At 35.5% G+C, this 15,168-nt stretch overlaps 1 protein-coding gene across 2 annotated transcripts in view; it reads left to right on the plus strand.

Moving 5' to 3' along the window:
- LOC113238154 (putative ATP-dependent RNA helicase DHX57) overlaps positions 1-14,844 on the plus strand; it is a 21,198-nt gene extending 6,354 nt beyond the window's left edge. Inside the window, exons 9-17 of one of the 2 annotated variants that reach the window (XM_026474903.1) lie at positions 2,152-2,306; positions 4,296-4,478; positions 6,074-6,324; positions 8,041-8,363; positions 9,078-9,284; positions 10,038-10,112; positions 11,442-11,688; positions 12,860-12,948; positions 14,359-14,844. In XM_026474903.1, coding sequence (XP_026330688.1) covers positions 2,152-2,306; positions 4,296-4,478; positions 6,074-6,324; positions 8,041-8,363; positions 9,078-9,284; positions 10,038-10,112; positions 11,442-11,688; positions 12,860-12,948; positions 14,359-14,502 — 1,674 coding nt within the window. In that variant the 3' untranslated portion in view covers positions 14,503-14,844. The remainder of the gene's footprint in view (positions 1-2,151; positions 2,307-4,295; positions 4,479-6,073; positions 6,325-8,040; positions 8,364-9,077; positions 9,285-10,037; positions 10,113-11,441; positions 11,689-12,859; positions 12,949-14,358) is intronic. The other variant, XM_026474904.1, reaches the window with a different exon arrangement.
- The last annotated feature ends 324 nt before the right edge of the window (positions 14,845-15,168 follow it).

Below are 15,168 nucleotides of genomic sequence, written 5' to 3' on the forward strand. Positions count from 1 at the left end.
ATTAAGAGTTACAAATTAACGTTTTTGTAGTTTTGTGACAAAACCGAAAATCCCAGGCTTTCCTTAGCTAAAAAGCAGGTTCTAAAATGGATGGTTACTTGGTTTTTTCGGTGAACCAATTAATCGGTTTGCATGCCCTAGTTGAAACAACTGAATTTGAGCTTTAGTCGTTGCTGTATTGATTTAAATTAATAAATAAATAATAAATAAAAATAAAAATAATTTATTTCAGACAAGTAAGTCCATGGCATATTAGTTACAAAACTTTAAGAACTATGTTAGTAACATGTGCGCTGAAAAACAAAAAATATGAATGTAATGATATGCAATATCTTTAGAGTAATAATAATATTAATACTAATGTTTTAGGCCATGGAGGAGACGAAAGTCTAAAATAGATGTCCGAAATAATAATAATAATAATAATATCGTCACTTATGAGATTGTATGTCCCGCGGAAGTGTGGAGGTAGAGGCCTATTAAGTGTCAAAACCATGCACAACCGCGAGATATGCAATCTCAGAAACTACTTTTTGATGACGACGGATGATGTAATTCGTGGGGAGGTTGTCACATGTGATAAAGGGCTAACTCCCTTATCGTTGGCCAAAGAGGAATGGCGAGACACGGTGGTGCTTAGCACCTCTGACCGCGAGTCCGTATGGAAAGAGAAAGAGCTCCGTGGGAGGTTCTTCAAGGTACTCCACGAGCCTTTTATGGACCGTAAATGTAGGGATACATTGGCTGCGTTTCGGGGACCTCTTTGGGGAAACCGAAGGTTTTGTCTGTGCAATACAGGATCAGGTTATCCTAAATATCCTAAAGGACGGCACAGTAGATATTTGTCGGGCATGTGGCCGTCCCGGAGAGTCATTTAGGCATATTGTTTCCGGTTGTTCCGCTCTTGCTAACACTGAGTATTTGCACAGACACAACCAGGCAGCCAAAATATTACACCAAGAGCTCGCTCTGAAGTACGGACTAGTGCAACAGAGGTTGCCATATTACAAGTATTCACCGGAGCCAATACTCGAAGATGACCGCACCAAAATCTATTGGGATCGATCCATTATCACGGACAGGACTATTCTTGCGAATAAGCCTGATATTGTGATATTGGATCGATCGCAGTCGAGGGTATGTCTTGTTGACGTCACCATCCCGCATGACGAGGGTCTCGTGAAAGCTGAAACCGAGAAACGCCGGAAGTATCTCGACCTGGCGCACGAGATCACCGACATGTGGGATGTGGCCTCCACTCTCCACTCCAATTGTTTTGTCCGCAAATGGGTTGAGCAAATGAGCCTTTCTAACAGCTTGAGGCAGTTGGATTTCAGTGGCGTGTCGCTTTCAGCACAAATGCAGAAGGCGGTCCTGCTCAATACGGCACGTATTGTTCGCCGGTTCTTGAACCTGAGTCCCTGACCCCGGCAGACTGTGCCATTGCGGGGAAATACCGCCTCTCCCATTAAAAAATTCAAAATTAATCTTTTAGGCATTGGGAGAGGCGACAGTCTAAAATAGATATAATAATAATAATAATAATCATTGACCAATAATCGCAATATTTTTTGATACAGTTATAATTTAATTATCTATTTTATAATTTAAAATGTAATTGTAAGCAAACAAGGAGTGTGTATATCTCGAAACAATGAGTGCGCATAAAGGATTAGTCAGTTGGTAGAGGCCGATCTATCGAACTACACATTTTCTAACATGTAGATCGATATATATTATATTTATTATTATTATATTATATGTCGACCAAGAATGACCGAATCGAAACGATGTTGGTTTTTTGAGTTATGTGCTTTAGTCTACCGACTCTAGAATTCAGCTGTGAGATTAAGAATAAAATATATTTTCCTGTGAATAAGAACTTTTCATTAAGCCCTATTTCCAGGCATGCAATGATAATGACTGAATCAGGTCTAGGGCATAACCGTCTAGCTTCATAGTCAGTTTGAACAAATAAAATGTGCAATGATATACATCATGAAACTGTGTTTTAATTAGTTGCCAGGAATGCATCGAAAATATGCAGATTTTGACTACTATGAACTTCAGACTGGCTTTCAAGTCAGACGGTTAAGAAGCTGATGGCGTTTACAATCCAAATATAAAATTTTGTGTATTAACTGTCTGAAGATCAACCAAGACCTAGTCGAGCACGTGTTAACGTACATAGTGGAAGGTGATCACAAATGGCCGCGAGAGGGCGCTATACTCATTTTCCTGCCAGGAATAGCCGAAATCATGGCGTTGCATGACCAGCTAGCCGAGAGTCATACTTTTAGTGCCAAGTAAGTATGACTTAAGTAACCTAAGCGTAGCGGTTAACTACTTTGATTTTAGTCGAGAGATCGTCACCCAATTGACGAGACAAACTTATTTAAAATGTTGAGCTCTCTAGGTTTTAGCGATTGTTAATGTAGTAAATGTCGTGACTTGTGAGGAGCCCCTTGGTTTGTTTCAAAATACAAATATACCCAATTTAGATCCGAAGAAGAAATAATTATAACATTTTATATAAAAAATACCGACCTGAACAGTTATCTATTTGCCAAGTTTTATTGAAATCAGTTTACGGGTACCGGATTCATCCCCCATTTTGTCACCCGCGCTGAGGGAACCCCTTGCCAACAAAAAAAGAATATTCGAAATCAGTTCACAAGTGTTGGAATAATCTCGTAACATACGCACAAAAAAGTACAGTCGAGAATCTCCTTTTCTTGAAGTCGGTTGAAAATGGTTTCTTTTCCAATTTGGGTGTTCTACGGCCTTAGACCGTTTGCGCAATACGTCCGATTCGTATCAGTTCCGAATCCGACAAATGACTGTCCGAAATGTCACGGGGTTCGTTTTATCTCTAGGTGTACAAGCGATATTTGTATTTTCTCGGATGTGAATCGGACTTAGTGCACAAGTGACATACGAAGTGGGTCCAAGTTTTCTAGATTTGTATAGTCTCGAGTTAGGAACGAATATGAATCGAATGAAGTGCACAATCGCCCTAACGGTCTAATTTAAAAATCAGTCACAATAAATCTATGTATATTTTCAAAACATATTCCGGAAATGCAGAAATTGAAACAAAGAGGGATTGGCTTCGAATTGTATTAAAATTGCACATTTCACTTCAACTGGCAGGCTGCCTTTTAAGTTTTTTGCTTTATATATTTATTATTACATTTCAAAAACATTAAAACAAAACATCCAGTATAACAAAGTTAACTAAGTTTTCCGTATACCGCTCATTCGTTGTCCAAAAATATTTCTATGTGTACTGTGTGCGCGTTAAAACTGCTGCGTGTTGACATTCCTAGTAGTATGCGTGAGAGTCGTTAATAAATAATGTCACTACACCTATATCAGACCCTTGTATATACATCCCACCGCTGAACACGAGTCTCTTCTAACAAATGGTCGTGAACAGTATTTTAATATTAAATTTGTAGTTAGTATAAAGTTAGATAGGTATAATCAATTTAATTTTTCTAAAAAAGTACTTTTTTAATTATTAAACAAAGATCGAACACTTAGCAAAAATTCACTTCGATCCGGCTGGATTCGAACCAACGTCTCCTAGCAAACTGTGCCAGACGCTATGCCAACGGATAAAACCAATGGATCTCACGAATTTTTCCGTGTGTTTGTTGCAAATCTTTGCTTTGGTTTTTAAAGACTTTTTACCTACGGACTATCTCAATTTTGACAACTTTACACGATGAAGAAAAAAATTGTTTGCGTCATTTATATAGCATCTGGTTTATTAAATAAAATACGTAGTGTATGTACACATACACCACGTTTTTTTTTTTAAATATTTATATACTACTTATTTTATTTAACGAATCAGATGCTATATAAATGACGCAAACAATTTTTTTCTTCATTCCTGTAAAGTTGTCAAAATTGAGATAGTATCGATTGCCAGTTCACAGTCGACATAGTATAACACGATTAATTGTCGTTCACGACTTTTTAACGTTACGACGACAGACTGTCGTGACAATCGGAAGACTAGAACGACAGTCGTCCAATGATAAACAAATCGTCACGATAAAAAAGTGACGACTGATAATCGTAGCTTCAAACGTTTCTGTCGTGCAAACGACAAGGCGGCTGCCGTGAACCGATAAATTGTCGGCACGATCTCGACACGCCATTCAACGATAAAATAAACGGCCACGCCACAGTCAATATGGGAACAGGCTAGACGCGACAGTCGTCCAACAATACATTAAACGTTGCGACATAATGTAAACACATCCTAACCCACACTTTTTCAGAACCGGCAAATACAAGCTAGTCCCTCTCCACTCAACGCTATCAAGCGAAGAACAGGCTCAAGTCTTCAAGAAGCCTCGTCCCGGCGTTCGCAAGATCGTGCTTTCCACTAACATCGCTGAGACTTCTGTCACGATTGACGATTGTGTCTTTGTCGTTGACTGCGGGCGGATGAAGGAGAAACGGTAAGCATAGTAACGTTGTACATAGACCGTAAGGTTCATGTTTATGTTCTTTAGCGCTTATGATTGCTCAGGCCTTTGCGTATTGAATAGAAAACCAACTAAGTTAAAGACGTTGTCGCTGACGGCTAAAACAGCCGTTTAGAAAACCCAATACGAAAATCTGTAACAAACACGCCATAAAGAAATTCATAAGGTCGGCTGACTTTTAGTAGCAGTAGAGCTCGTTGTGTGACAGTTCGTCCAGGGAAGTAAATATTTGGGTGTTTTTGTGGACTAGCGACTCTCGTGGTATCCACTCCTCGAACATGTCATTAAAAGAGTAAGAAAACTTAATTCGATTTTTAAAACACTAATGTCCACTTGCACTAAACTTAAGTATGTCTTAAACCAATGCTTAAATTGATAAGACACTCTTAACACAATGTATTAAGAGTGTCTTTTGCATTGCAATTATTGGTTTACGACGTACCTAGGTTTAGTGCAAGTGGACATAAGACATATAAACAGTCGCAGTAGTGGGTCGTGAGTCTGGTCGTCTAAGGATATACTTAAAGAAATATACGTGAGTTTGGTTCAATCTGTATTGATTTATTGTATTCTTATATGGAGTGGAGCCGCTAAAACTAGTTTTCTTAAGCTGGAACGTGCGCAACGCAATTTTGCTAAAAGGTGTATTTTAAAAAAAGACGATTTTCCACTAAGTGCTGGTGTAATTACAGGCACATGGGACTTGTCAACTTATGGCTCATGGTGACGGGCGCAGTGGCAGTGCCCCACAGATTTAGCGACTTAAAGCTCGGAGTGGCACTGCAACTGCTATGAACAGGAGTGTACCTTATCATCAGGCGCACGACTTGTTCGCCAAGTCACTTTACATTATAAAAAAAACTTGGTATCTAGCTCAGTTGGTTAAGAATGGTAGCCCTGGCATGGCAACAGAGACTGGTTCGAATCCGAATCTCGTACCCGAAGTTAGAATTTTTTCTTGTGTCTATCTTTGTACTAATAATAACAACAAAGTCAATTAACAAATCGATACAACATCATGTATTGATCGTATCCAGTAACAATTTTTTTTAACTTTTTATTTATTAAGAGACTGATCATTATTCAACATATTAGCCCTATTATTATAGCCATATACCTTCGATTCAACTAAAACACAGTTATAATTTAATGTATAATTTGTTACTCGTATCTATAAATTCTTTTGTTAGTATTATATTATTACTTACACAAATTGGAACATGTCATTACACCTAGTTATCCGGAGTTGGGCGTTAATAGCTGCGACATAGTCTTAATTACTGCTGTAGTTATTATCGAACATAATCTTATCATGTATGTTTTGTTATTGTTGCAAATGAACATTATATTTTATTTATTATTTTATTTATTAAAAAAATAATACATCAAGAAAACAATAAAATCCAGACCAAAATACTACCTAACCAAACACGTTTATAAAAACGGCATCAGACAGTGTGCCTTTAATTTTTCAACAACTTCTCATAATAAAATTCAAGTAGGAAATTTCCTTTAACATTTAGCTTGTATACAGTTGAATTTTCAACTTTATTTTGTACTAATTTAAGGTTCGACTCAAACCGAAACATGGAGTCTCTCGATCTAGTCTGGGTGTCCCGCGCGAACGCGAAACAGCGCAAAGGTCGCGCCGGTCGCGTCATGCCTGGAGTCTGCGTGCACCTTTACACCTCGCATAGATACCACCATCATCTTCTAGAACAACCGGTGCCGGAGATTCATCGGATACCGCTGGAACAGTTGTTGTTGAAGATTAAGATATTACCGCTGTTTAAGGACATGAGCATACATGAAGTCTTAGGTATGTATAGGCTGTCCCCATTTTTTTCTTCCGATATAATGAAATGATCCTTATAAGGAACTGAGTCGAGTGGCATTAAAAAATAAATTAATATTATTCATTTTTCTTGACAACTCACGATTGACCAAAAAAATTTACTATGTCAAAATTGTTTTCACAAAGAAAGTCTCACTGGTTCCTAAGACAGTTATCCTGTATCTCCTAAGGCGTCGGATTTCTTCGTCCCAGTTAAAAAAAGCACACTGTTTATGTCGGCTGTGGGACTTGCATAGTAGGGAAACACCTTATGCGTCACTTATCCCAATTTTAGTGTTATGCAAATTTGCCAAGGGTTAATAAAAATTATTTCATATTTCATATTTATTTATTGCATTTCTACATGGTTTCCTTAGATCTAGAATACATTTAATTTGGCCCTTAGACATGTAGCACCCCACTGGGGCATCGCAACATAAGAGAGAGCACACTCAAATAGTTAATTAATACATTTCATGCTTAAGTCAAATAATTATATTAACAATGATGACTACTAACTATCATAACTACAACTTATATAATAGAAGTTAAGGATACATTTCATTTCGTGCCTAATTAAAAAATATAATGGTGATTGTACACACATTACATGACTAAAATATAAATTAAATTTGATGTCAATAAATAGGATAAAAAGGTGGTATTAAGTTTGATGTCAATGAATAGGTTAAAAAGGTAGTGTTAAATTTGAGATCAATAAATAGTTTATAAAGGCAGAATTAAATTTGTGTTAATAAATAGGTGTATACAGTATTAATGTTTGAAAATGTACTTAAGTATTTTTGTATTATTATCAGTAAAAAAAGTAATTTAGTTTATAAAAAGCATTATGTCAAAAATAACAATGATAATAACACCAAATAATTACAATTCAAACTTATGTCAAAAATAATGATTATAACACCAACACATTGTAACCATTACATTTAAACAATATTAAATTTAAACAATATTAAATTTGATGTCAATAAAATATAACATACACTATTAACTGTTAAAAATTTATTTTACAATTTGTGTGTTATTCTCTGTAAAAAAGTCATTTAGCGTGTAGAAAGCATTCTTCAAAAGGTACTTTTTAAGCAGACCTTCTAATTCCTTTGTGTTTTTTACACATTTTATATAATTAGGTACAGCATTAAATATTTGGATTGCCATAGAGTGGGGTCCTGACCTGTACAAACTCAAAGTAGAGAATGGTAATTTAAACTGGTTTAATCCGCGATTATTTCGTTTTATGGTTGTTTTAGGGGAATATACTTCTAAATGTCTAAGTACGAATTTGCAACACTCTAAAATATAAATTGAAGTCATTGTCAGTATTTTATGTTTTATAAAGTACGGTTTGCAGGAGTCTGTTCTGTCAATACCAACTAATATACGAATACACTTCTTTTGAAGTATTTTTAATTCGTCTATGTTTATACAGTTATGTCTACGTTAATACGTTACGTCTACGTCTAGTTACGTCTATGTTAATTATAATATGGCGTCTAAATATATTGAGTAGTTAATTGTATAGTTGAGTGGAAATATGAACGTAAACCTTGTCACTCCTCAAAACGGTTATAATTTAAGTTTTAATTATTTTTATTTACCTGCCTTTTTTCATTAATTTCCTCTTTTTCTTTGAGTATTAGATGTGCAACACCCATATTATACAAAATCTTTGGTTTACAGGAAAAACAATAGAACCACCAGCAAAAATTAACATAGATGGCGCTCTCGTTCGTTTACAAGACGTCGGCGCACTCGACTCAACGTACGCACTAACCGCCTTGGGACGCCATCTAGCGGCGTTACCCGTCGACGTGCGGATAGGCAAACTCATGTTATTTGGTGCTATTTTCTGCTGTGTAGACTCTGCATTGACTATGGCTGCTTGTTTGAGTCATAAGAGCCCGTTTGTTGCACCTTTTGGGAAGAAAGCTGAGGCCGACGCAAAGAGGAGAGAGTTTGCGTGTTCAAATAGTGATCAGTTGACTACTTTAAGGGCTTATAGGGTAAGATATTTTTGTACATACTTTTTACATTCATGCTTTAATAGCATATACATTTAGTAGAGCTCCTTGTGAAAGAGTTCGTCTAGGGAAGAACCTTACCTATTTCTGCCACCAAGCAGCAATACAGCTACAATAATAATGTTCAAACTGCGTCACAGTTTCGAAGGATTAAGGGTGCTGGTGAAATTACAGGTACATGGGACTTGTCAACTTATGTCTCAAGTGTGTCGGGTGCAACACTCAGAGCTTTAAATCTTTGTGATTTAAAGCTCTTGAGTGTCGCTGCAACTGCTAGGGGCAGGCGTGTCACCAGCCACACGACTTGCTCGTCCTGTCACTCAGTATTATAAAAAAAATACATTTCGCGTCGCTACGCGCAAGTCTTCTTTATAAAAAGAAAAGAAAAGTGACACTGGCTAGTACTCAAGTTTGTAGGTAGCTCAAAATTTTTTTTGAAGCGCCAGCTGTCGTATTTTGATTTTTGCTGTACTTTTTATTATGTATATTTTGTGCTTTGTAACGTTTAGTTGTTAAAGGAGTAAATTTATTATTTATTATTATTATTATTTAGTTACTATTTAAAAAGTTCTAACCAATAGGCGGAGATATATTATATAGATGACCTCTTTACAAAACTAATGTTATGTTTTTGTGTTTATTCTAAACAAGCGACAATAACGCTTATCTTACCTGAAAACTTTTCGTTATTTATAGAAATGGCAGGAGGCGATGAAGAGAAGCAACCACGCGGCGATTGTGTTCACAAATGAGAACTTCCTTTCACACAAGACGTTGTTAATGTTGGCTGACATTAAACATCAGTTGTTGGGGTTGTTGGCTTCTATTGGATTCGTTCCAGACATGCCCGACTTGAGGAAGAAGATGAGAAAAGATTCTGTCATTGCTTTGACAGGAGATGAGGTTTGTGTTTGCTTATCTAGTTTGTAAGTTTTCGCGATTGTTACACATAGGAAACGAAACTATTTTTTCGGATTTCGGATGTCACAAAATTCAGTCAAGATGTAATTTTGATAGAAAACACAGGTTTATAGTTGATCCATGGAGTATATGGTATAGGGCTATGTGTGGTAAAGCAAGTTGGGTAAATGGCCTCCATGGCTTTGCTGGCAAATGCGCATTCTTTTTCATGAAATTTTGCATAACTGTGATGGAATCAAGTTGACACAGCGCTCACTTTCCGACTCGGTGCGGCTTGAACCCACAACCATGCTGCACCGTAGCATTGCTCTAACCATCTGAGCCATGAGTCCAGTTGCCGAGTCGTCGAAATTATCCTGTGTGTTTTTGTTATAGATCTTAGTACTGACTTTCGGCATTCGTCGCCGTTAGTGACATATAGTGAGAGATTTTTCAATAACCTCACCGCATCCCGATACCTTTACAGGTATCACAATTAGCGCAGATGTCGTTTTTCGATAAGATGTATTTTTTGAGTTTTTTTTGTGAAATAACTCCACTAGTTTTATTATTATTAGGAATACAAAGATCGCTCGAACACAGAAAAATGTTCATGTCATTTTGGACCGTTTTTCCTTTGGACCGTTTTCACCGACATGGAGTTGAATTTGAATCTTAAATGTCATGCTTGACGCGCTCTTGTCTCTGTACTTGAAATAAATAGAGATTAATTCATTATACTGTTTATGTTTTCAGTTAAATTCAAATGGAAACAACGATAAGCTGTTGGCAGCTATATTGTGCGCGGCGTTATATCCGAATGTCGTCAAGGTAATAAATAATGACCGTTTTATTTTAGTGTGCAAAACATCCTACCATTGACTTTCCAATTAACAAGTTTCAGATATAAAATGTTCATACAAGTTCATTGAAGCAAAAAAATGATGACAGCTTATTTATTTATTGAAAGATACACCATCGACTTAAAACAAAACAGTGTCAGAAAATTATTTACATACGTCATCGAGTATAATGACATACAATCACCATCATCGAGTATTATAACCACAAATAGAGACGAAATGTCATTTAATTTGTTTGAAAACTATTCTGCCATATTATTACTGTGACAACTGCGTTCCGATTGGCTTCAATTGTCGTCAATGGGTGTCGTCAACTGTTTCACTTCAAATCGACCAGTTGACTTGAGCTTTGCTATAATAGACGAAAATTGCAAAATTACATATTTAATATTTAATTACCGATGAAATGTGATTCCGTTTGTTTTGTAATTAGATGTTTTGCAGTTTTTCCCACACCACCGAATAAACAGTACGGCATTGTTAGAGATATTATCTTTATTACAATAAATACAGAATATTTTTTGGAATATACGGAGACTTACACACAGGTCAGTAGTTGGCCTGTCTATATTTCAGTGCAAACGGGATTTATAAGAGCTGTATCGCTAATGTGTTACCAGGAATATATGGCCCTTATTTCGTCTCTATTTCTGGTTATATACTCGATGTTCACCATACACGATATGAACACTACAGCACTAAAAATTTTGAGTTAATCAATGAAATAAAAAAAATGTAAAATGACAGCAATAATTAATTATAAGTCATGTATAGATAACTATTGATAATATGAAAATTGCACATACGAGTGCACAGCTTGGTGTTTTAGAATTAATGATAATTATAAAATATTAACTTTTTCTTTTAGGACACGGTTGAGGGGAGAGACTAAAATAGATACTTATCTAAAATAATAATAATTAAAATATTGTCGTACTGCAAAAACCAATTACGGATTTTTTACAGAAAATGACGTCACTATAGGAAAACGAGAAATAATAGCTTATGTAAAATGCAAATATATCCATAGTTTCGGTAAAATATAAAATAATCATACAAATTACATAATAAATTACCGTTGATGACCATGGTATTTGTAAAAAATAGTCGTCGTTAAAATTTCAGTTGTATTTATTTAAAAGTATTTTTTTAGGAACAATTGTTTTTCCCTTATAATGGTGATATTCAGTGTCACAAATGATTCTATAAATATAAATTGATTTAAAACAAAGAAGACTTAAGGTTAACTACGAGGCATGTAACCACATTTCAAAAGTTCGTTTTTTTTTAATTTCAGGTACTAACTCCTGAGAAATCTTTCCATATGCAAGCAGGCGGTGCTATACCACGGCAACCTAATCCGGAAGAACTAAAATTCAAGACGAAATCCGACGGTTTCGTGGCCTTACATCCATCCTCTATAAATTCCACTGTAGGGTATTTCGCGAGCCCTTATTTAGTGTACCAGGAGAAGGTTAAAACTTCGAGAGTGTTCATTAGGGAGTGCTCTATGGTGCCGCAGTTGCCGTTGGTTTTGTTTTCTGGTATGTGTTATATTTATTTAGAACAATCTAATTAAAATTAACTAACTAATTCCATGCATTTGCGCAGGCGTGTGCGCCCGTCTCGCGCCCGGGTTCGGTGTGTTGTCGTCCATACAAGTACACGAAATTAGACCCGCCGCGGTCCCGGTCCGACCCGCGCCTGACCCGCACCCGCTGTCTGTGTTTCGAGCTTTAATTACATTGGAGATTACACAATGCACATGGAGTAGGTAGTGCTAAAGTGTTGCCTCAATATGCAAGTTACTCGCATATCAAACATATGTAATATGGGGGTACTGTATGTTACTTACACTATCGAAGCCAGTTAGTAGCACACTGATTATTGACTAGTCGGTTAATGCTAAGACAGAACATAAATACCTATAGATGACGCAGTGATGTACTTTGATATGAAGAAATATATAATTAAAGTAAAGTATAATGTCGGACAGTATGAAATATTACAAAGAAATTATAATATTTCATGAATATTCATAATATTTCAAATAAAGATAATATAATATTATTCTTACCATGATATTAATGTATTTTTGTGAAATTACTCGACTAGTTTGTAATAATTATTAATAACAAATATTGAGATTTAACTCCCTTCGTGGCCGAACGGTTACCATGCCGGTCTGCCATGCGGAGGTCCCGGGTAAGATTCCCGGGCCGGGAGAAATATTTGTATTTGTGGTTGTCTATGTGTGTGTCCATTGTACCCGCGATAAAGGGTTTCCCTTGTACTATGAGTGTGTGCTTAAAATTATAAATCGAACCCAAAGAAAAACAAAAAGCATAATTCCTTCGATTTGTCAGTAATTTTATTTTACTTTGTTTAACTGGACCACCCAGCTATTAATATATTACAGAGTTCCTAGGTTTTCGTAGTTGGTACACGTATAACATGAACCTACTTTCTCGGATCTAAATTATGTGTATTTGTTTTTTTTTAAATAACGCTTAAATTTCAGTCTACCGTGAGCATGGGACCTGTAAGGGGCCCGAAACGTTGGTTTGTTTGAATAAACAAATGTACGCCATTTAGATCCTAAAAAAAGTTTAAAAGTAAAAAGTAGGAGTTTAATTTCCTATGCTAATATATTAATTGAAATATGTAGCCCATAAAAACGTCTTAATCTCTCTATGTCTTGTTTTCTCTCGTCAGGTTGTGGACTGACTGTTGAGCTCCATAACGGAACGTTCATAGTGTCTCTCGAAGATGGCTGGATCATGTTTCAAGTTGAGAAACACGAGGTGAGATTTGCGTAGTAATATTAATTGAGCGCAAAAGTGTTGTAACTCCATGCAACGTATAGGTTATAAGATGAGAGATTGAGAATGAGGGACTTAAAATTAGCCAAACTCATAAGGTGTGTAGTAGTATAATGAGATACATATATGTATTTAACATATCGGTACCAGAAGTATCAATTAACGTAAGGGACATTTTGTCGAAAATGAGTTACATATATCACTGGATTCTGAAGTTCCCTCTCTATCGATTGGTATTATTAAAATTTAGGAATGCCCACTGGTTTAAAGTATAGTATGTCCCTTACATTAAAAACATTTAAAAAAGATGTTTAGTTGTGCCTAACGTTGCTAATATTTTATGTGTAAACCGTTATATATTTATTGTAAAGTCCCTATTATAAATGATCTTTTACAATAGAATTACGTATAATTTTCTTTTTCTCTTCTTGCTTATACTATGCTCGCCGGTTTACACATAAAATATTAGTAACGGAAGGCACAACTAAACATCTTTTTTTAATGTAAGGGACATGCTATATTTTAAACCACTAGGCATTACTAAATCTTTCGTTTATAGCATGAAAAAAGAGGAAATTCTAAGAAACTGCTCTACACAATCAAAATTGGAGCAGACTAAAAGGTTATAGACGGATTTAAAAAAATAAAATCGTTTTTTGGCTTTCCTGATAAACCGTGGTTTGTCAGGAAACCTTACTTAACCCTTACGTTAATCGATACTTCATATATACCAAAAAATTTAATGTGTGATAAGTAAATAAGCGATAGATATATTACATCGTAAATAATGTTATAAATATAAGTAAATATACTTTAAAAAAAATAATATATAGCTATCTGTGATGTAACTGCCCATGTATTGCATTTCTCTAAAAGATAAAAAAAAGATAGCCAACTTGCGTACTTTTTTTAATGATTAAGTCGTGCGCCTAATGCCTGTATGAATTTATACTCTAACTCTGTTGTAGGTATTGAAGTAAAATGTGTTGCGTTGGAGCATTTGCTGCATACCTACTAAGGACTTACTTTTGTCAAATATTTCCCCACTGTTAGTAAACATAATAATCGAATTTCGTTTGTACGCAAACGATAAACTATCATTTTAAATGACTTAAGCTCTGATGTCACCGCTGGCGTTCGTGTCATCATTAACAAATAGATCCTTTATATTCCGCAAGACCGCGTATACCAAAATCTACTTTGTCAGTCTGTAGTTTTGTACAATGCATACGTAGTACCGTTTACAATAGTACTATAGTTACACATCTTTTTAGTCTGGAGCCACATGTAGTGGTCATTTACCACGTTTATTTATTATTATCTATTGTATAAACAAAAAGTATACTTGGAAAAAATTGTTATATATGTTAAATGAGTTAACATTGTTCCCAGGTCGCAGAAATGCTAAAAACGATTAGGGTGGAGCTAGTGAACCTGCTTGAAGAAAAAATCAACGACCCATGTCTCAACCTGTTGCATTACGACAAAGGCAGCAGAATTATAAAAACAATTGTACAAATTATCACAAACTTTTAAATTATTTTATTTTGATCAATGAACTTTTCATCGGAAATGAACCGGTAGCGATGTTTTATTTGATATGTCTAATCTCAATGAAAGGTGTGCAATATCAGGGAACCAATTCTCGTACGCTGCGACATTTTCTCGGCTTCGAAATGTCTACAGAAAATGTCACTGTATTGTCCAACAATTCCTATTTTCGGTGTCAATAGATCACTAAGTTGGACGATTTGATATCTCTATTCTGTTTTTATAGATTGTATGTAAAACATAATCGATAAAAAAATCATTTCAGTCTTTTTTGAAGACGGAGTAAAATGACATTTGCGTGGTTGCCAGTTTCATAAAATTTTAAATAGTCCTGTAGTTGTTGTCGACAGTTTTATCGATAGATTATGAAAGAATTAAAATGAAAAATTTTAAAATATGTCTCTTTTTCGTATTTTTAATAGGTATATTTCAAAATTTTGTGTATGTTATATATGTATGAACCTCCAAAAATTGACAATTCAAATGAAACAAGTTCGGCTATTTATATGTAGATTCTGAGAATACTAGTCCAAATGATTATCACTAATATCAGGTTTCTTACCACGGTATGACTTCTTTTTATTTTTCCGATATTTCGGAACGGTTGCACGCTCCATGGTCACGGGTTGACTCTTAAAGTCATACCGTGGT

This window comes from Hyposmocoma kahamanoa, unplaced genomic scaffold (genome assembly GCF_003589595.1).
Source record: "Hyposmocoma kahamanoa isolate Upper Pololo Valley unplaced genomic scaffold, ASM358959v1 95, whole genome shotgun sequence".
Classification (NCBI taxonomy): domain Eukaryota; kingdom Metazoa; phylum Arthropoda; class Insecta; order Lepidoptera; family Cosmopterigidae; genus Hyposmocoma; species Hyposmocoma kahamanoa.